This window comes from Danio aesculapii, chromosome 11 (genome assembly GCF_903798145.1).
Source record: "Danio aesculapii chromosome 11, fDanAes4.1, whole genome shotgun sequence".
In the NCBI taxonomy this organism is placed as follows: Eukaryota; Metazoa; Chordata; class Actinopteri; order Cypriniformes; family Danionidae; genus Danio; species Danio aesculapii.
In genome coordinates, this window is record NC_079445.1 from 10,393,701 (window position 1) to 10,418,106 (window position 24,406).

General features: G+C 36.6%; 1 protein-coding gene across 1 annotated transcript in view; it reads left to right on the top strand.

Annotated features, from left to right (window-relative positions):
* The window catches only part of rab3ab (RAB3A, member RAS oncogene family, b), a 51,128-nt gene that overhangs the window by 13,455 nt on the left and 13,267 nt on the right, over positions 1 to 24,406 (top strand). Inside the window, exon 2 of the mRNA XM_056468026.1 lies at positions 4,693 to 4,920. Coding sequence (XP_056324001.1) covers positions 4,693 to 4,920 — 228 coding nt within the window. The remainder of the gene's footprint in view (positions 1 to 4,692; positions 4,921 to 24,406) is intronic.

The window sequence follows — 24,406 nt, forward strand, 5'->3', positions numbered from 1 at the left end:
CAACATGAATGTAATGTGTGGAACTGTGTGGAACTCACTTTAAACTCAGCGTACAGGACTCGACATTGCTTATCCTGCCATGTGACTATTGTGCGATTATTGATGCTAAAACGATATATTGTGCAGCCCTAATATTGATACTGAAATATTTTAATGATTCAATCTTGCTTTTGGTTAGTATCGATATTTATTGATATATCGATACTGAAATATTATATATTTGTATCGATAATTGATAATGATAAATGGATTTTAAATATTTCAGTATCAAAGTATATGGATATTTTAACAACACTACTGTTCTCATTAAGAAATCAATAGTGATTTAATTAGTTTTAAATTAAACAGGCAGTACTCTATTGTAATGACTGCTCATGTGAACTTCAGATGGACAAAAGAATGAGTTGCCATTGTCGTTTTGTGATAGAGGTGTTAAAAAGACAGTGTTTTATAGGGCCTGAAGGGCCTGTGCCAAATATCGATCTGACACACAAAAAAAGAATATGTCAGATTAATGCCAAGGCCTGGCAGGCGCTAAGACATTTTTTTTTAGTTCCGGGATTCTTGCCTGACTGATTTTCAGTAGCTGGTGACTCTACGACTGTTGTTTGATCACAGGTCTCAAACGATGAGTGACAGACAGTAGAAAGGACGAGGATTTTCTCCACATAAACAGTCAGCTTTTACTCGTTCTGCCATCTAAAGCAAGCTTCTAAATGCAGTAAATCGAAATGGCCCCGTTCCAAAACCCAGCTGCATGCTGCCTGCTCACTACGTAAGCAGCTAATAGAGGTGTCATAAAAATAGTGCTGCTTATTTGAAACACGAAGGAGACCCATCTCACAGTTGATGGTTCACAAATATTATGATCAATGAGAGAAATTGTGACACGCAGACAGTAAAGCTTTGGAAAGAAGTCCACAAAAAATTGATAATTTGGTAACGACTTAAAGGTATAGTTTATACAAAAACTGCAATTTACTCACTATTTACTCACGGTGGTTATAAAATAGGGATGTCCTGATCAGGCGAATGGCAGGTTGCAATCATTTGGGCTATATTTACTGTGATGTCCTGTGCCATTGCGTTGTCACGGGGCATTTTTTCTTTCCTCTTCAAACTCTCTTGTGGCGTGAGCTGACTTCAGTTGGGTTGCCTGGGTAAACTTGCTTTATTGTGTTGGGTGTTTGTTTTGGAGGTGTCTTATCAGATTTGTTGTGTTAAATGTATCCTTTACCTTTCCACCTCTTGCAATCTCAAGTTTACATATCTCACAGTTTGCTATGGCAATGTTGCCATCATCAACTTATAACACCTCCACACTGCAGACATGCTCGCGCTTTCAGCTTCAAGCTGCTTTCGTGTTCTACTTTGCCTGCATTTAACCAATAGCGTCTCTGCAACAAAGTGATGTCATGCCACATGCGTTGCTGTTTCTGTATATATATATATATGTTTCTGTATATATATATATATATGTTTCTGTATATATATATATATATATATATATATATATATATATATATATATATATATATATATATATATATATTCTATATATATATATATATTCTATATATATATATATATATATATATATATATATATATATATATATATATACATCCGATTCCAATCGAGTCTAAAACTGCATGATTGGGCCCGATTTCCGATCACATGATTGGATCTGGACATCCCTATTATAAAACTTTATGATTTTCTTTATTTTGTTAAACACAAAAGAAAATATTTTTTAAAAAGCTGAAAATGGTTATCCATTGACTTCCATAGTAGGAAAACAAATACAATGAAAGTCAATGGTTACAGGTTTCCAGCTTTCTTCAAAATATATTTCTTTGTGTTCAACAGAAGAAGAAAAAAAGCAAATAAGTTTAGAACAAGTAAAGGGTCAGTAAATGATTTGGTGAACTATCCCTTTAAAGTCAGGAACTAATTTTGTTCATCTGCATTTTTCTTGGTTATTCTTTATTTTGTTTCTGATCTTGTTGCAGTATTTTCTTCAATTGCCTTCTTTTCAATCCATACAAGCAGGGCCTAATATTAACACTTACTAAGTGCCAAATGTGAGTAAAAGTCTGTGTTGGCGTGATTGTGTAACTGTTGCTTTCTAACTAGTCAGTAACTTTGTCGTGAATTCTAATTGAATTGTGGGAATGTGATATGGCTCAGAATGGTTATCACATCACAATAGCTGTGATTAAATTATTTAAATATGTAATCTGACACCACATTCCGCCCTTTTTTTCATCATTTTCATCATTTTTAACAGTTGAACGCTGTTTTGATGATAGAGTTGCAATTATGGCAGCTGAGAAGGCCATTCTGGGCTCTTTTTTTTTTGAAGAATTTTCAGAATTTGATGAAATCACTATAAATATGTGTTGTTTAATATTTAAAATACATTCAATGTTATAGAAAAAAAGAGAACAGACTTTACTTCGACATATTGTGCAAGCGGTGTATATGCACTCACCAGCCGCTTTATTAGGTACACCTTACCAGTACCAGGTTGGGACCCCCTTTTGCCTTCAGAACTGCCTTAATCCTTAGATTCAACAAGGCACTGGAAATATTCCTCAGACATTTTGGTCCATATTGACATGATTGCATCATTGCAGTTTCTGCTGATTTGTCGGCTGCACATCCATGCTGCGAATCTCCCATTCCACCACATCCCAAAGGTGCTCTATTGGATTGTGGTAACTGGAGGCCATTTGAGTACAGCGAACTCATTGTCATGTTCAGGAAACCAGTCTGAGATGATTAACGCTTTATGACATGGTGCGTTATTCTGCTGGAAGCAGCCATCAGAAGATGGGTACAGTGGTCATAAAGGGTTGGACATGGTCAGCAACATTACTCAGGTAGACTGTGGCGTTGACACGATGCTCAATTGGTACTAATGAGCCCAAAGTGTGCCCTGAAGATATCCCCCACACCATTACACCACCACCAGCCTGAACCATTGATACAAGGCAGGATGGATCCATGCTTTCATGTTGTTGATGCCAAATTCTGACTCTACCATCCGAATGTTTCAGCAGAAATTGAGACTCATCAGACCAGGCAGCGTATTTCCTGTCTTCTATTGTCCAATTTTGGTGAGCCTGTGCCAATTGTAGCCTCAGTTTTCTTGTTCTTAACTGACAGGAGTGGCACCCGGTGTGGTCTGCTGCTGCTGTAGCCCATCCGCCTCAAGTTTGGACGTGTTGTGCTTTCAGAGATGCTCTTCTGCATACCTCGGTGGTAACAAGTGCTTATTTGAGTTACTGTTGTCTTATCTGCTGGAACCAGTCTGGCCATTCTCCTCTGACCTCTGGCATCAACAAGGTATTTGCTCCCATAGAACTGCTGCTCACTGGATATTTTCTCTTTTTCAGACCATTCTCTGTAAACCCTAGTGATGGTTGTGTGTAAAAATCCCATGTGATTGGCTGATTAGAAATTTGCATTAACAAGCAGTTGGACCGGTGTACCTAATAAAGTGACCGTTGAGTGTACATATTGCTGCTGATTGCCTAGACGTTTTTGATACACCCACCAAACACGAGAAAATGTATATCAAACCCCATTGCATTGTTTTATAAAAAATATTTCAGTGTCAGGGGCGACACGGTGGCTCAGTGGTTAGCACTGTTGCCTCACAGCAAGAAGGTCGCTGGTTCGAGTCCCAGCTGGGTCAGTTGGCATTTCTGTGTGGAGTTAGCATGTTCACCCTGTGTTGGCGGGGGTTTCCTCCGGGTGCTCCGGTTTCCCCCTCAGTCCAAAGACATGCGCTATACTGTTGGTGAATTGGGTAAACTAAACTGGCCGTTGTGTATGCGTGTGTATGTGTGTTTCCCAGTACGGAATGGCATCCGCTGTGTAAAACAAATGCTGGGTAGGTAGGCGGTTCATTCTGCTGTGGTGACCCCTGATGAATAAAGGGAGTAAGCCAAAGAAAAGTGAATGAATGAATAATTGGGATTTTGGGTTTGAATCATCAACTTTTCAGCAAGAAGTATTAACTAGCTTTTTTCAATATAGAAAGAGTAGATATAGTTTAAACACAAGTAAATGAAGTTTTTCAAAACAGAACATTAGTTATGATTAGGGCCAGACGGAATCTGCAGACGTTTTTTGCTATTTTGCGGAGAATTTTGGCAAAAATCTGCAGATTTCTGCAGAATTATTTTGGGAGTATCATAACTAAAACCTTAATATGCAAAATAAAAAAATAATATCTTTTTAACTTTTATTTAATGTTCAAAATGCAAATCCAATTAGATTCACTTTATTCGGTAAACAAAGCAAGTCTCTCATATAATAGATCTACTAAAAGACAGAAAATATTACTGTACAAACTGCATTGTACATAAATCAGAAGAACATTTTCACATTAGTCAATAATATTACTGAAATTAAATAAAAAACTGAATAAATATAGATTTACACACATTTACACAAGTAAATAAACAGATCTAATGATGGGCTAAAAATCTGCGGAATTCTGCGCGCGCAGATTCCGTGTGGGCCTAGTTATGATCTGTCAATATGTATAGTAGATTTGGTAACTTTTGTGCTAATTAGACATGGGAGAATTTAAGTTACCATACAATGATACCATTACAATCATGACACAAGATACTAAACAAACATGTGCAAATATCTTGTTTCCCCTTAATCTTCCAGATGGCTTCAGCTACAGACAACCGTTATGGACAAAAGGAGTCTTCTGACCAGAACTTTGATTACATGTTCAAAATCCTGATCATCGGGAATAGCAGCGTTGGCAAGACCAGCTTTCTGTTTCGTTATGCAGATGACTCCTTCACGCCAGCGTTCGTAAGCACGGTGGGCATCGACTTCAAGGTGAAGACCATCTACAGGAACGACAAGAGGATAAAGCTGCAAATCTGGGTAAGATGTTGCTTCCCAAAAGCATTAAGAGCTTTTGATTGATGCCTGATATACATAAATTTACCAATTTAAGTGCTTGTTTTGGTAGACTATAATGTAGTAGAAAAATCATTATTTCAAACTAGGTTTAGAAGAATGTATCATTAAGGATGCAATGGGAGATCTTGGAAAATGCTTATGTTAGCCTGTAAGCACTGAAAGCCTACATCTACGTGCAAATCGTCATTCAAAGCCACAATTTCTGAATATATGTATGCACACTAGACCAGTGTTTCCCAACCTTGTTCCTGAAGGCACACCAACAGTACACATTTTCAACCTCTCCCTAATCAAACACACCTGAATCAACTTATCATAACATCAGAAGAGACGTCAACACCTGAAGTTATGGGTCAGAAAAGGGAGACATCCCCCCCCCCTTAGCGTGACAGTCCTTTGCCTAGAGCTTCAGTTCAGCTTGCTCCGGCCCTGGTCCTAATCCAAACTACTTAGTGTTTAAAATAATCACAGGATTTTAACTTTTTAATTGACAAATTCATAAATGATGTCACTGATTTGATGAAAAAACACACAAAATGATGTATTTTCAATATAAAAAGTATTTGTGGACTGGATTTTTTTAACCTTTTATCACTGTCTTGGACATGTGAGCGATTAGTAACAACATTGGCTTTGATGCACTGATTTTCATTTTTCTCCCTAATTTAATGTTGGTGGCTGTTTTTGCCTCATTGACTTCCATTATAACCATATTTGATGGTGCATAAATACACAGTCTATATTTTATTTACTCCATTTAGTTCTGGGAGCTGAGATGCATATTTTGATTTTCTCAGACACATCAAGGTAATGTAGAGTTGCGTAAAGACCACTCTCACACACTCACACACTTTATTTTCTGTTATACTCCATATAAAATCCATAAACTAAGCTTTTTTTGCACAGGCCTATCTAAAGGGTGCCAACTGATGATCAAGAGTAAAATTTACAAATTTCACCTTTTCCGAACAGGAAAAAACACCAACAATCAAAAACGCATGATCAAATGGTGTTATGGTTTTGCAATCCAAAAAATGTGGTTATAAAGGAAGTCAATGGGGCAAAAACAGCCACCAACAGTAAATTAGGCATAAAAAATGAAAATCGATTTTAAAAAATGCATCAAAGATCCAAGATTTTGATAAAAGGTAAAGAAAATCCAGTCCAAAATTACTTTTTATATTGAAAATACGTTATTTTGTCTGTTTTTTTTTCCACAAAATCAGTGACATCATTTATGAATTTGGCAATTAAAGAGTTAAAATCCTGAAATTTTCTAAACAACCTAGTAGTTTCGCCCAGGGGTCCGTTCTTTGTATGTGGATTACTCAATTAGCTGGATTTGGTTGTTGACGATTTGACACGATCCAGGATCGTTTCGTTCTTCAAAACTCATTTGAGTGTTGTTGTCATAGCAACAGTTCTGGTAGCTCAAACCTGCTAAGGAGCAGGTTTATTTCATGTAAACAGGATGAGATCGGGCCTGTTCAAGCATAGGTAATACTGTAAGTGTGTACCAAATGCTGATATTTTCTTACAGTAGTTATATATAGATTATATACACTTTGGTTTATATATACACATTTATAATTTCTAATAATTAATAATATTTAATATTAAATAATTAATAATATTTCTGTTTATATACATATAATTAAAAAAAAAATATATAAATAAAAGTACAAAAACGGGGTGGTTTTCCCCAAGGGGATCAAAGAGAACATTTATTAATATGGATTTTTTAGATACAAATGCACACTATTTAAAGGTACCGATCCAGCTTTAGTACAATATTTAATTGTTTTTGTTTGTTTGTTTTTATAAAGGAATAATAATTTATGCAGTTATGCAGGTTTATGCCGCTAATATGCCGATGATTAGATGCTTCTCAAAAGTTGCAGACGCCTTTACCAATATCAAAACGCTTTTTTGATGCAAATTTAATTTAAATTCCTTACACCGATTAAGAAACTAAAATAGGCCTAGGCTAAAGTAAAGAAAATCCGATCGAAAATGTAAAACTAAATAAATTGCTAAATATCGAACTGTAAAGCCTGCAGCCCACAACAAATGTGAAAAGTTATTGTGTATCATATTTAACAAACCGTTTACTATGTATTTTATATAATTTTGCTCACATGAATAATCACCGTCAGCCAATCGTTGCATTGCTGATCATGATTTCGAGGATCGATAGATCAGTCCTTCACAACACATGCAGCGATCTCAGATCAGTTCATCCAGACATTTTAATCTGATTCGCGAACTTGTTTGAAGAACTAAATTAGCCAGAGATCAGTTATCAAGATTAAAAGATCCAGGATCTGCCAAATCATCTTAAATCATTTAAGCGAGGTACGAAGAACGGACCCCAGGACTGAGGTTGATTAACAGATTTATGCAAAACAAAATGTAAAAAATATGTGTCTGATGCATTTTAACAAGAATTTGATTCAGTGGATGTTTTCATCACGAACACAACAAAAGGCTAGTAAATTTGCCCAGAGTGTATTGTTGAGGGGTTTTTTTCTAAATCAAAACATTTTCTCAAAATGTGTGTCAAAATAATATTTGTCACTAAAAATCATTCTGCTAGCTGAAATACAGAAAAGGTTATGGCCAAATTAAGACTCAAAAGCCCCTTTCACACATAAAGACCTTTCCGGAAAATGACCGGCAATTTTCCAGAAAGGTCTGTATGTGTAAACAGGCCCTTTTTAAAAAAACACTGGTAAATTCATTCAGGCAATTTTCCGGAAAGAGAACTTGTAACATTACTGGTAATTTGCCAAATCCTGCGCTGTGTGAATGCAGAAGGAAGATTGCTGGAAAGAGTGTGTTCACGTCTAGAACGCACTGACCTGAGACGTCTACTTTAGCCAATCAAAACACTCAGATGCATTCACATCCGCGCTGTTTATGAAGATAAAATCCTTTGAATATTTTTTCTAGACATATTTAGCTGCTAGATGTTAGTCAGATAACGTTTCTATGTTCATTCCTAATGCCAACTGTGTAAATAATTATCGATAAGAGCTTATGATAAGCCGTTGTTTGTTTACCTTCAAGCTCTGCTTCCTTAAGTTACTTGATGTGTGGCGTGTGCCTGTGAAGCAGCCGATGAGCGCCAGCACACACACATATTAGGAACATCTCGACATGCGAAAGTGTTTCTCTATATGTTTTCTTTGAAGTTGTTCACAACACTTATACATCCACAGAGTCAAATATTTACAAATACTAGCGCAAAATAAGAGCTCATTTCTGGTTAATAATGTCAGAGTTTACCGGTATTTTGGAATGGATGTGTGAATGGTCTTTTCCGGAAAAAAATCCATAACGTCCTTGCCTGTGTGAACACCGTTTTTTTTTTTTATTTACTGGTAAAGTTGGTAAATTTTCCGGATATTTACCGGTTTCACTGTGTGAAAGGTGAAAGGGGCTAAAATCATCCCAGAGTGGATGAAAACATCCCCAACAGTACATAAGGGTTAAAAAAAATGATGTTTGCCTGCCATTCTCTGTCTGAACTGCATCCATTCCCTTTCTGTAAGACCCATAGTGTGTGATCCCTTAAAAATATTCACATTTTAAACCTCTAAATCTCATTTAAATCTCAGGAACAGAGTTGTGCCTTATTTGACATGAATCATTTTCAAAAAAATATCAGCATTACTTTAGTTATTTGTCATAATGTAATAGAAATGCTTTAAACTTAGTCAATTAAGCTGTTGTGGTTTATTGGAGAAATGTTGTTGTCTACTGGGAGAAAAAAAGAGAGAGATGTCAGCAGCCAGTATGGTTGAGGAGGTTTGCTGATGCTCTAGATATGTAGCCAATCAGAATAGCTGGTGATGCAGCAGGACCCCTCCCCCAATGCCTCAAATTTCCCTCTGGTGAAAGTTGACCCTCCCCCACCCAGCAGACCGCAGCACAGACCCATCCGCTCTCGCTGGAGGAAAGCTTGCCTTTATCATCTTCACCATGGATAGAATACATTGCTGTGTGTGATATAGTATATGGTCTGACCATGTTTGCAATTGATTGCTTGCAGTTTACTGAATATTGCACAAAATATATTATGTATTATTCTAAATTATGTTTTATGTAATCGTGATGCTAGCTTTTTAAAGGCATATATTTTAAATTACATCCTTTTGGAAAAAAATATATATGTGTTGAGAATCATATGTGATACCTTGGGCTTTTATAACCATAAATATGAATTAAAAATTGCTGCATTTTTTAAATATTTAAAAAAAATCTGAAAATGTGAAATGTAAATGAGAGATCTTTACAATATTATAGCAGACTATATCACAAAAATATGCAAAAATACAAGCACATAAATGTACATGTAAATATCAGGTGTTAAATATGTCTTATTTAATTGCTTAGTTTTATGATCAAAAGTTTTTTCATTGTGTGAATAAAACATGTTATACAGTAGAAATTCAGATGTATCATATTTTTGACGATTATATATTTGAACATTTGTTTTATTATTTGATACAGGAAGCTTTAAAGTGGTGCAAAAAGCGATTGTCTTCAGCAGTGTTGGGCAAGCTACTTAAAAATGTAGCTATTAGTTACTCTGCTTAAAACTACACTAAAAGCTACAGTTGAAGAAATTATTAGCCCCCCTGAGTTATTACCCCCCCCCCCACCCCCTCTTTATTTTTTCCCCTAATTTCTGCTTAACCGAGAGAAGATTTCTTCAACACACTTCTAAACATAATAGTTTTAATAACTCATCTCTAATAACTTTTGCCATGATGACAGTAAATAATATTTGACTAGATATTTTTCAAGACACTTCTATACAGCTTAAAGTGACATTTAAAGGCTTAACTAGGTTAATTAGGCTAACTAGGCAGGTTAGGGTTATTAGGCAAGCAATTGTATAACAGTGGTTTGTTCTGTAGACTATCGGGAAAAAAATAGCTCAAAGAGGCTAATAATCTTGACCTGGATTTTAAAAATTTTAAAACCGCTGTTATTCTAGCCGAAATAAAACAAATAAGACTTTCTCCAGAAGAAAAAATAAAATCAGACATACTTTGAAAATTTCCTTGCTCTGTTAAACATAATTTGGGAAAAAACAACAGAAATTAGTCCAAGGCACTCGGAAAATGTGGAAAATTTAAAAAGCATTTATTCACATGGCTAAATCTTTAAAAACCCTACACATTTCGGCAAGGATCTGCCTTCATCAGGGTAACAGTGATCAGGTGCGTCTAGAGTCTCTTTTGAGTACTATGGTCACATGACTCATTCAAACAGCTCAACAACATTCAAATAATTGAACAAACATAGTCAACTATTATCATTAATTCAGCATAGATAGAGGGTGACTTTTAACCATACACACATACCGAAAAATATGCTTAAACATGGCATGTACATACATACTTCCGAACACACATTTACATGTGCACATACATATATATATATATATATATATATATATATATATATATACACACACATACATGTATAAAAACATGTACACATAAGAAAACACAAACACATTCTACAATATATGATGATAATCTGTGAACCATCTATAGAAAAACTGTTTTACAAAAAAGAAGAAAAGTCTAATTCACCATTTAGACCTGGGAATCTAGTTGCTTTTAACGTATAGATCCAAAAAGTCTCTCTCTGTTTTAATCTTTTTATCCTGTCTCCTCCTCTTGTAGAATTATAAATATGTTCAATACCAACTATTTTTAATGAACTGGGATTGCCGTGACCTTGATTTTTATAATGTAGGGCCATAGGATAATGTGGGTTACAGGTACGTATCGCATTTTTATGCTCCGCTAATCTCAACTTCAATTTTCTCTTAGTCATTCCTATATAAAAACATCCGCACAGACATTCCAGTCGATAAACAACAAATGTAGTATTGCAATTAATAAATGAATTAATCTTAAATTCACGGCCTGATGATGGATCTCTAAATATATTTGTCTTGAGTATGTTATTACAATGATTGCAATTACCACATCTGTAGTTTCCTGTTGTTTGACTTAACCAAGTATTAGACTTTTTGGTGGGGAGATGGCTTCTCACAAGTTTATCTTGAATAGTTGGAGCTTTTCAAAATACAATAGAGGGGGACATAGGTAAAACTTCCCCAAGATGAGGGTCACTCATCAAAATATTCCAATTATTTTTTACAACTCTTGATTTTATTTGCCTCTGTCCTGTATTGTGTGACAAAATAAACAGAACTTTCTGACTGATTCAATCTAGGTCTTTGTATTAACAGTTCGTCTCTGTTACTATCATTTGCTTTATGGTAAGATTTATAGATTACTCTGTTTTTATAGCTACGTTGTTTAAATCTGTGAGTCATATCTTGTGATTTAATTTCAAAATCTTCTTCTTTATCACAAACTCTTTTCAACCTCTGAAATTGTCCATTTGGGAAATATTTAAAAAAGAAAAAAAAATCCAAAGGGGGATAATAATTCTAAATTCAACTGTACCTCTTGGGAAAATGTAACAAGCTAAACTAAAAGCCACATGGCAAAAGTAGCTTAGCTACATCTAAGCTATTTTTATTTTCTTTATAAATCAAACCATCTTCAATCCTAATTCTATCTCAGTAATCATCAAAACTGTCAATGAAACATGAGGCATAATTGTTCAGTTTAGTCACTGCAGTTCCAAACAGGAAAAAGTATGCTATATATGACAGTAAAACCAAAAATATTTCTAATTGGCGCATATTTCTAATCGGCCATTAGCATAGCAGCAACTCAATGCATTTAGGCATGTAGACATGGTCAAGACGATCTGCTGCAGTTCAAACCGAGCAACAGAATGGGGAAGAAAGGTGATTTAAATGACTTTGAATGTGGTATGATTGTTGGTGCCAGACGGGCTGGTCTGAGTATTTCAGAAACTGCTGATCTACTGGGATTTTCACACACAACCATCCCAGGGTTTACATAGAATGGTCAGAAAAAGAGAAAATATCCAGTGAGCAGCAGTTCTGCGGGCACAAATGCCTTGTTGATGCCAGAGGTCAGAGGAGAATGGCCAGACTAGTTCAAGCTGATAGAAAGGCAACGGTAATGCAAAACAGCAGAGCTAGTCACTTTAAAGCTAGTATTTGAATGATTCTCTAGTGTAATGTCTAAAGTGATGACAAAACAAGTGATTTTGCTCACATTTTAAGATTATAAGTCTGAACAGCATGAAATGCCATCAGTCTACAGAGATTTCCCAGTATTTCTCTGTTGCAATCGGGAGATCACAATAATTAACCCTGAAAAAGCCAAAACAAAGCAAACACTACCAGATTACTGTGGTATAAATGCAGCACTATAACATACAAAAGAGAGAGATGGAGTTAGAATGTCACTTATCTGTTTTATAATGATTTGATCAGCTGTTATTGGACCTTTTTTGCAAAGTTTTTCCTCCCCTAAGGACGTATTATGCGCCGACATGCTGAATCTCAGAAATTCTAAATAATTCAAATAAGCACTATCCTTATAAATAAACTGCTTAGTTGCAATCTAAAAAAAGCCTCAAAAGTACATTATGTTGTCCTACAGCAGCAATATCCGTCAAACTGTAGTGAGTTTATTGATCTGCCTTCAATCTATGTGGGCGGAGTAATACAGAAGGGTGAAGAGGCTGTACGAGTGCTAATATTGTAGAATATGGCACGGCAATCAGTCATTCAAATCTGAGAACCAGACAGAACTGATGCATAAATATAATATATATATATATATATATTTTATATTTGTATTAAAATTTATATAACAGTTCTGTCTGGTTATATTTACAACTCTTAATGATTTCAGCTGTGGCGGGTTAGACAGACACCCCCATTAGCCACTTTGGCTGGTTGAAATTTTTTATATTGCCAGAGCTGCTTCGTCACTAAAGACTAGAATGTTAGTTGGAGACCGTTTGTCAATATGTGTGCAAATGTGCTCTTTGAATCGAGAAGCAGCACGATTGATAATTGTTGGCGCAAGCAAAAGAAAGCAGGTGAATACCGAATGAGAGGATGATCAGGCCAGGCCCGGATTGGCTAATCGGGAGGACCGGGAGAATTCCCGGTGGGCCGGTCTGTTTTTTGGCCGCGAGGGCCGATGTCCCTAGCTGCTTGCACTCTCAGCAGTCGCACTTTTTTTTCATTTATTTATTTATTTGACCATAGCCTCACTCTTTTTATTCATTATTTTGCTGCAGCTCCGCTCTTTTTATTTCTTTTCTCGCAGCCCCATGAGCAAAATGCATCTTGCAGGTTAATGATGATGTAACTATCATTCAACCCCAAACAGCGGCACCTTAGTGAATATAAGAATTCCAATAATTAATATTAATGAACATTACACCTGCTCAAGGAAAATCAGATGATTCACTACATTAAAAAATCTGACATAACTTAATCAGAAATCTAAATAGGGGACAAAAAGATTAAGCCATCAATAGAAAGTAATACTGTGATTAAAGTCTTAACAGTGCAATACTTTTTTCTTACAAACACTCCAATCTAACAGCGCCATTGTGGTCCAGTGGTCAGCACGTTGCATTATGATGCCGCCGACCCGTGTTTAAACCTTACCTGAATAATATAAATATTTTTTAGACATATAAATATTTTTTAGACATATAATACTGTTTGGGTTACTTATGTAGGTTTACATATATTATTTTTATTTTTTGTTTGACCACCGTTACAAAGGACTGGATATCTATAAAGAATTTTGCACAGAATATATATTCAGATATTGCAGGAAAGGACATTGTGATGTTTTAAAGAATAGTGTTGGAGATTTAGCTACCCTTTAATGTTCTCATATTTATGAACAATATTTGAAGTTCTAAAGCAGCTGTTTCCTTGAAAAAGACGTGATAGTGTCATTAGGAACTGAATTGGAAATGACCTTAATTGTGAACTGAGGTGGGCCGGTCTAAGGCTTAAAACTCCAGGGCTAAAATGAAGTCCCACTCTGGCCCTGAATCAGGCGCAATGTGAGAGACAGGCGATCCACAATCACTGACGTTGTGAGTGAGGCACAGCTGATGTGAAGCGCGCGAGTGCTTAAAAGATCCAGTTTCCTTGCGCAAAATAACCGTGCCTGGAAATGCAACTGGTGCGATAGTTTCTCTTTGAAATAGTCTCAAATAAAGCTAGTGCTCGTGCACCCACAGTCCTGCTGCTCTCATCTCCAGATTTGTGTATGCAGCCACTGTTGCCGCTTTTGCTTTTACCATCCTTTAAACAGATTATTACTGGGCCTAATGTTAACCGTGTGCATGTGATCAGGCTTTCACTATGGTAACTACTTTACCATAACATTGCTTTAATAGGAGATACACTCTCAATTTATGTATAATGACCTGATGATCTGGGACCTTTAGCCTGGACCTACTGTGCATAGTTTACATACATAAGAATAATTTTATTAAATGTCTTTTTTTTTTTAAGAACAGTTTTGTTGAATAAAAAGTGTATGTATACAGCTATATTTAGCTTGTTTTGACACATTATTTAAGATTGGTGGTAGGTAAATAATTTGTTTGGTGTGGCCAGAGAAATAAAGGTAAATCCTTAGTGTTGAGCCCTAAACAGTTAAATTAACGAGGAGGCATGTGGACACAAGACAAATTTTAGCAAATTTATGCATATAAAATATGTTTTCCCAACAAATATTTTGTGACTAGTGAAAATGGCGAGTGGCTAGTAACGTTGGAAAACTACTATCCACTGTGGCTGGTGATCAAAAAAGTTAATGACTAGCTCTGGTAATAACTAACTGTACTTTAAAGTTTTCTCTCTGATGAATGTCATGTGATGTATTGTGGTGATGTTGTCTAGTGATACATTACCTTTGGATGGCAATTTGCAGGGTGCAACCTACCGTCGGCTTTCAGTGCTATCAGGCTAACGTTAGCATTTTCCAAGATCTCCTATTGCACCTTTAAGTAATGTGCTGAAGAAACTGCAGTTCATATTACATCCAGTTCATTCATTACACTAGAAAGAAAGGCAAGTAAAGTGCATTGTATTACGGCACACAGTTTGATATTTTGCTTATACTTTGCTTCTTTTCTATTAATTTGTATACAGTGTTCTATGCAAATGCTTTAGGTTAACTGTTATAAAAACAGAAATCCATTGCTCAATAGCAGTATCTTGTTAAAAAGCCGTTGATATATTATGTGGTACCAGAGTTTTGAGTTAAAAATAGGCTTCCAGTCTCATGGATCTTTTGGTATATTAATAGGTCCATCGATGCTGCTCAGTAGACTCCATTTTGACCTCTTAAAGTCTCTGCAGGAATGAGAGGTTACATTGTCGGTGTGGATTTGGTCTATTGATTTTTCACACTAGGCTGATCCATGATGTGTCATGATTCTCATACTTCTGTTACGCCAGTATTTCTTTGAAGAGCCCTACAAACACATCTATGTTGATCAATGTTTATTTATGCTTGATTTTTATGGATTATTTCATTAGATTTTTGCACCTTGAAACTTGAAAGACCTGGTCAAATGTACTATACATGGAGGCACAGAAACATGAAAATAAAGAAGATAAATTGAAGAATGTTGGATACCATAGTCATTAACTTCCATCGTAGAAATATGAATGCTTGCTATTGGTTTCAAACTATCTTCTTTTGTATTGAACAGAAAAAAGAAACTCAGGTTGGTTTTGACAGGTGAAGTAAATTATAACCAAATTTTCATATGTAGTTTATGCAGGCCCGGCGACAGGATGTCATAACCGAGGGGGCATTTTAATCCCATAGACCTGGTGACTGATTTTAGTCTCTCTTGTTCCTTTCATTTAGGCTATTTATTCACTTATTTATTACTTTGCATTACTGCCTAAATTACTGACTTAATACAGTAATCTACTTTTTATAGTGATGATAATAATATGCACAGTTTCACTATTACTGATTTTATCAATGAAAGTTATGCAACAATACCATTTAGGCTACATAAACGCAGACGGATCATGGTTTCAGCACCAAATGAGTGGTTTAAATAATATTTTATTCTCCTTATTTCTGTCCGTTTTACTTAAATTAATATAAATGCTTAAAGTTTTAGGTAAAGACGTCAAACTATGCCCACACATCCAAGCTAACCCACTATTCATATAATCAGTAAATAAATACAGTGAAATCTGCATAACCGAGTCATCACGCTTTATTACCCAACCAATATCAGTGTTAGAAAAAAGTTAAATGTTACAATCTAATGTTATTTTTTTTAAAAAGTGGCTAAATGTGTTACTTTGTTACATTTTAAGGCATTAGTGTAGCAAAACAGAGTCTGTCTATACCTCAGAAAAAAGAAAGAAATTAGCTATTATCATGAAAATTGGTTACATTTTGCCATGGATAACACGCAACACAATAGGCTATATAACTTTTATTATTATTTTAAAGGTAAAAATAATGATTTACGTTAGGCTATTAAAAGTGGGGGGGTTTCGTGAAATTGTCCAGTTGGCATTTGTAAAAATGTCACCATAAGCCAATAGGTTATTAGACCTACCCGTGATTTTATTTAATTATTTATTTAGCTTATTTTAATAACTTGTTTTCAGGTTACATTTTCATTTTTAGGGTCATGAACTTACAAGTTAAAATAAAATCAACAAGCTAACTGAATTTTAGCCGTTAAAATAGGCCTACAGCAAATTTTCTGGTGTTTAATTTTGCATGAGCAAATAGCAGCATAGCCTAAATTGCATATTTTTAAAAGATTATCATTCAGCCTACCCGCAACGCATTTGAGAAGTAGATCATTGGCAAATCTTACTCACGCACTAAATAGACTTCATTTATAACCCTGTAAACTTGACTTCACTGACTGATCATCTTTAAACTCAAAAGGTATTTTTAACGGTCCTAACTTGAGACTGTTAAAGTGCGCTTTAGCAATGTCAAAACGAAAGAAAACATTCAAAAGGGTGCTGCGTTTTGTCAATTGCATAGCTTTTAATAATATTAATAATAATTAATATAATAAAGTATAATATTAATTATAGTGTAGTCCACTGTGGGACTGTGCAGTGTCCAACTAAACATTTTTAATAGGCTGTCTAATATTAATCCATAACTGAAAAACTAATGTGAAAATGACTGGGAGTAGCGTAAAAATTAATTTAACAGCAAATTTCTTTAGTGTTTTTTCCCTTTAGAGCTTAATAGAGTTGTATTTAAAAAGTTAGTTAACAAAACATGAAATGAATTAGGCTGCTTGCCTTCATGTCATCCGTTAGTCCAGTTTTCTCCATTGTGAGTTTAGAGTGTGCCTCCGTCACCACGTGCACATTTTAAAGGCTATATACGGCCACACCCTGACCTGACGCGGGGACCAGATCTTTGGGCTATTGCTTTAATTACACAATTTTCTTAATTAAATCATTTTTTCATGTTATAAAATATCATGTGTTCTGAAGGTTAGAATGACTGAAGTGTTAGTAATTATTGACAGAAAGACTTTTCAGTTTTGCATGAACTAATCTTTTATAAAAGGGAGCACAAATTCTTTCTGCACCGGGCCTGAGTTTACGCAATATCTTATCATCTCACTGCAATATACTACTAAAAATGATCCCCATGATAAAAAAGGACTTATAGTTATTATAACAGTAAACTGTGCAATCGTTCTGTGCGATGAATTATTACAGTAGCATGTGTGCTGTGCCGCATTGCATTTATAAGCCTGTTTACAGAGATTTACTGACATGCTTTCACTCTAAATTCATTTCATAGCATCAGTTGAGTGTTTGAAATAACTCCTTTTTGTGACCAGCCGTGGTTTAATATAACAGAATAAGGAAGAAATCATACACTTTTTATAGTATTCTATTCAGTGATAAAGGCTAACAGTTAGCTTTGCATAATAATATACTTTATCCGTATTAAAATTCAGAAAATGGCTTGAAGAAGACAAATAATTCATATGATTTCAAATAATCCATATATAATACAACAAAAAATCAGTTTCCATCATCTTTATTCTCTGCTGCAGTGATAACTGATGTCGTGTGTAATGCAAATATGGAGTTTATGCACTAGGCACCCTCTAACATCCAGTATTAGTGAAACAGGATTAATGTTATAATGAATAACACTATTTTAGGGGTCTTGAACTCTGCACCTGGCGCAAAACATTCCGCCGAACCACCAGGGGATGGTCTTTACTCTCAAAAGTAAATCTGTTCTGTGCTTTCATTTTATTAAGGCATGAAAACACTTTGAAATTAATGTAAAAAACGGCAGGATTCCCTTCCTTTCCATTACAGGCGCCGTTGCCCCTGCTATACAATCATACAATTAGTTCATGTAGTGGTGCGTGACTGTCAGGCGCTCTCCATAGTGATAAATAGACGTTGTTTCCCAAATTTTCTGTACACACGATTTGAAGCGGAGGGAAAGTGGACACTCTGTGATTTGGGTGCTCGTTTGAACAGACATATACACATAATAATAAAAGTAATAATATAATAACATCAAAGGGGTTTGTGGGGTAGGGGGTATCCTTTATTTTCACATCCCAATGTTGACAGGTATGATATAAATTATATTCATAAATATCATTATCACAATAACCAAGAGGACCACCAGCTCTGCAAATTTTCCAGGTCTCCTTAACCAAACACACCTGATTCAGATCATCAGCTCATTAGCAGAGACTGAAAGACCTGTAATAGGTGAGACAGATAAAGGAGCAATCCAAAACATGCAGTGTATGTGGTCCTCCAGGAATGCGGTTGAGAAAAACTGGCTTAAGGTGTTTGGAAACTCTGTCCAATTAGGGATGTCAATTAATATGTAGATTGGTACTAGTGTCACCTCTGACATTGTGAAATTTGGATCACAGGGCATTGTTTCTCAACCACATTCCCGGAGGACCATCAATTCTGCATGTTTTGGATGTCTCCTTTGCAAAACGACTGCATCCTGACAGCGAACTACACCTGTACGGCAGGGTGTGTGAACTTACACATATAGGTTAAGTTGGTTTTATATTCGCACATTCGGACTTTCTCCTTAATAATATAATTTCATAAAAGTATTATTTGCAAACTCTAAATAGCGGAATCATATTAGCAGCCAATGAATACAACATTGTTCAACATTGTTCACAGTCAAATAAACAGTTTTAATATTGTTTTTAAGTCACACTTGCAGGTTATTTCAGACCGAATATTCAAAGTGCCGTGGTAAACAATATAACGTTAGGGTGTGTGTCACAAGTTGTCACTGAATGAATGTGTGAATATAAAACCAACTATACCTTAATAACTTACACTTTCACGTTTCATTCTTAGCATTCAGTGTCCGCAGTTTAATAAACCATATTCAACTGTTTTTGCTGAAATCATTGCTGCAATCAAAAATGAGTAATGTGTATGATTCAGCATAGAGTGAGCTTATCTGATATAACATGAGAACTGCAGAGTCCAGCATTTTTAATTAGGTCATCACTTCATTCAGCTCCCTTTTAGCCAAAGACATCTGCGGTTGGCATTAAAAGCAGTGTGGTGTACGGTAAAAGTTAAGTTTTCTATTTTAGGACTTTGGCATCCTAGCGCACAACACAACATCTTTACTATTGCAGCCTGTCTTTTTTTGCAACCGGGAACCCATGTGACGTCATATGTGACGTAGGTTTTAATTGGTCTATAGTCTAATGTAAAATATAAAAAGCAAAACATCAGTTGGCCATTTTTAACTGAAAAACATAAGCCTTTGGACTTTAAATTATTTTAAAGCCCTATTTGAAATTCGATAACAAAAATAGCAGTATTCACACTGGTGTATAAGAGGGGGAAATAATATAGGCTATTACAATTAATACCTGCATGTTATTTCTTATGCTCTATCAATTAGTGTGAGGATTGCTGCAAGGACAGATTACAAATTTGTCCATTTTTGCAGTGGTCCTCAACCTTTTAATCAATTGGTCAATGCTTGACAATTTCAAAAGGGCGGGGTTCGGTATTTCGGGTTTGCGCGCACCTCCATTGGAAACAACAAACTCCAGAAATACGCGATATGTGAAGGGCCCCTAAAAGGCTGCCATCGTTTGCAATCTCCAGCAGTTGACCTTCAGACCCATGGTGGATTCACCTGATATGTTGACAAATGGGTTGTGATTTCATACCTTGGCAGTTTGTGGGTCGTTCACTGGGTCTTTCCTCCTTAGCATAGAAACTTTCCAAAGACGTCTGTTTCTGACTTATTTAGCTAGATTGTGAGTTAAATTTGGGCGCTCAAGTGACAGAGATGTAACCGAGAGAATACAGTCATTTTTCAAAATAAAAGACTTTTCAAAAATAAAAGATCCTTCAGACTCAGATAATAAATAAAACGGAAATAATTAAAGATTTCTTGTGCGGCCTGGTACCAATTGATTCACGGACCGGTGTTTGAGGACCACTGAGCTAGAGGATGAAATGAACTAAGGCAACATGATCATTCTTCAAATTGTCCACTGCTAAGAATTTTTTTAAATACGACGTGACCCTCCATAGAACTCGCTGAGGCCCCCTTGTGGGCTGGCAGCCCCCTGTTGGGAACCACTGGTATAGATAAGCCAAAGGGATCAATGCAAAATTCATCTGTCACTGGGGTCTTTGTAGGTATCTTGTGCTCTTGACTCATCTGCTCTGCATAATAATACAAAGATGACATGTGCAGCAACAATGGTAAGGTGAGTTAGGTCATTTGTGGCCTAATGGTTAGGAAGCTGGACTTGTAATAGAAAGGTTGCATGTTCAATTTCCAGTCCTGGAAGAAGTTGGACCTGTATTGGAAAGGTTGCAGGTTCGATTTCCGGTTCCGGCAGGAATTGAAGGTGGGGGAATGAATGAACCGCACTCTCTCAATCTATGATATCCAGCTGAGGTATCCCCTAATTGCTCAGTGGAAGCATGGAAGTGTGCTCTCACTCCTCACTCAAAATGTGTGTGGTTAAAAGCAGAAGATGTATGGGTAGAAGTATGGGTAAAACCAAAGACTAAAGAGTGCACAAGACCTGTCTCTCATATAGTTTTGAATGGGGAAAAGTGTAATGGTCAATATGGCGAATGAAGCCCCACCTTCTAGTACAGGAGCCAATCAGCGATTGCTATAGACTGACGAGTCTCTGGGGGAGGGGCTCGAACCAAACGTAAATTTCTGCAGATTTTGTGTGATTCGGACAATTAGAAATCAAACTAAAGGACAGTTGTTGTTTAATTTTATTGCTGATTCCTAATATAAAATTTAATTCTAAGCTTGGCAAGCATTTTTGGAGAATTTGGTGTTTCCCCATTCAAACGGAATGCCCGAGCATACTGCCCGAGAGGTGTTTCAAAGATGGCCGCAGAGTGAAATGACTTGCCTTAAAGGGACTTTGGTAAAACCTCACTTAACTTCACTAATGGTTCAAGCTCAAACAAACAATAGTCTACATTTGAAAAAATGAACCTGAGCTCTCAAAAATACATTATATGTGAACAGCCCAAATGGCTTTCGTCTTCAAGGGAGAATGCCGTTGATTGGTTCTTTCCGGCATACACCAAGCCCACCTGGCGCGGGTACTGTTGGCAGTGAAAGGCAAGCTTGATTTGCGTGTACCAATCGTATTGTACTGAACCATTCTGCTCAGGGTCAGACTTAGGCTGCGTCCAAAACCACATATTTCCATACTATACAGTACTAAAATCAGTATGCGAGCCGAGTAGTAATCAGTAAATCAGTATGCGAGAAGTACCCGGATGACTTACTACTTCCAGCGAGATTCTGAAGTGCGCCTCACATGCATCCCATGCAACTGATGCAGGTAGGTCACGTGACCATGACAAAATGGCGGATGTAGTACGTCCGAATTCCATTCATACTTTTTATATTCATACTCTATAGAATGTACTTTTCCAACGGCCAAGTAGTCAAATTCAAATTCAGTACCTACTGAGTAGTAGGCGGTTTCGGACGCAGCCTTAGACTAAAGCCCTGCTCAAATTTCAGCCACAGTTTGGTCATTCGAGACAAAATTAAGAAATACTAAAACATTCCTGTAATCCTAGGCTAAAATCTGTGGTCCTCGATCATTGGTTTGACCAGTTCACAGACAGCTGGTTAATAGCCATTACAATCAATTTTGCCTCTGCTGAAGTTCTGGCAGATTCAAAAGATTTCAGACATTTAGACTTTCCTGCAGTGCGACTTTAGCAGTAATGAGCATCAAACCAAGAACCAAGAGGAGCGCTAATTCTGATTAACACAAAAACTTCAAACCACCACTGGGAAATGTCAAAACATCCTTTATTCTGGTTTTATTATTGAGGCACACTGTGAGCAAAATTACTGCTACAGTCTGTTTATGTTTGCCATGAGTTGTCATGTCAGAATGTGGGAAAGTAAAAGTGTCATGGATGGATGACGTCAAACTCTGAATGAGTTTTCCTTCATGTTTGGTGCGTCTTGATTGTCGTTCAGCCTGACATTATGACAACTGAGATCTTACAGCGTGACATGGGAATCATGTCCATGCAGTCTGACATGCTACTGTCATTTGGGATTATTAAAAACTATACAGTATGAGCTGGCTTTAGTTATCCGCGATAGAGAATGCTGGTTAGCTGGAAAAACACTTGTGGTTTATTGATAGCTTTGTGTTTCCTTGCTGGTTGAAGGTTCAGAACTACTAGTTGTATCTATGCAAGGTCTATGGAGAATAATTGATCTGTTGATCTCCTCTGCGAGCTTGTTTTGTTCTCTTGGCATTTAACTGTAGGCTGTAAACTCAGAACAAGCCATAACTATTGCAAAGCACATTTATACCATTCACATGAGGATGAGTTTGCAGTTTGGTGTTTCTCCATTGTTGTGCTTCATCAGAGGGTGTACGGCACACCCTTCCTCTCTTGTGTAACTCATTTGCATAACCCAAAGCACATAGAAAATTGTCTTTAAAGTTTCACCATTGTGAACTGGACAATACAGTGAATTTACATACAAAAATGGGCCTAAGTGAAATTCTGGGTTAAAGAGTTAGATTATCATTGAAATTTGGGTAAAAAAGAAAACAAGAAGCAATTACAGTGCATTCGGAGAGTATTCATAGCGCTTCACTTTTTCCACATTTTTTTTTATGTTACAGCCTTATTCCAAAATGGATTAAATTAATTTATTTCCTTAGAATTCTACACACAATACCCCATAATGACAATGTGAGAAGTTTTTTTTTAAATTGTTGCAAATTTATTAAAAATAAAAACCTGAAAATCACATGTACATAAGTATTCACAGCCTTTGCTCAATACTTTGTTGAAGCACCCTTAGCAGCAATTACAGCCCAAGTCTTTATGAATATGATGCCACAAGTCTTTATGAATTTTTTCCCCTTTCCTCTTTGCAGTACCTCTTAAGATCAGGTTGAATGGGAAGTGACAGTGTACAGCCATTTTCAGATCTCTCCAAAGATGTTCAATAGGATTTAGGTCTGGGCTCTGGCTAGGCCACTCAAGGACATTCACAGTTGTTGTGAAGCCACTCCATTGATATTTTGGCAGTGTGCTTTGGGTCATTGTCCTGTTGGAAGATGAACCGTCGCCCCAGTCTGAGGTCAAGAGCACTCTGAAGCAGGTTTTCATTCAGAATGTCCCTGTACATTGCTGCATTCATCTTTCCCTCTATCCTGACTAGTCTTCCAGTTCCTGCTGCTGGTATTAGCTGGGATGGTATTAGTCTGGTCATGAGTGGTGCCTGGTTTTCTCCAAATGTAACGCCTGGCATTCACTCCAAAGAGTTCAATTTTAGTCTCATCAAACCAGAGAATTTTGTTTCTTATGGTCTGAGAGTCCTTCAGATGCCTTTTGGCAAAATCCAGGCGGGGAGTGGCTTCCGTCTGGCCACTCTACCATACAGGCCTGATTGGTGGATTGATGCACAGATGGTTGTCCTTCTGTAAGGTTCTCCTCTCTCCACAGAAGAACGCTGGAACTCAGACAGAGTAACCATCGGGTTATTGATCACCTCCCTGACTAAGGCCCTTCTCCCCCGATCACTTAGCTTAGATGGCCGGCCAGCTCTAGAAAGAGTCCTGGTGGTTCAAACATCTTCCACTTACAGATGATGGAGGCCACTGTGATCATAGGAACTTTCAGAGCAGCAGAACTTTTTGTGTAATCTTACCCAGCCTTGTGCCTTGAGACAATCCTGTCTCGGAGGTCTACAGACAATTCCTTTGTCTGCATGCTTGGTTTGTACTTTGACATGCACTGTCAACCCTGGGACCTTATATAGACAGGTGTATGCCTTTTCAAATCATGTCCAATCAACTGAATTTACCACAGGTGAACTCCAATTAAGCTGCTGAAACATCTCAAGAATGATCAGTAGAAAAAGAATGTACCAGAGCTCAATTTAGAGCTTCACGCCAAAGGCTGTGC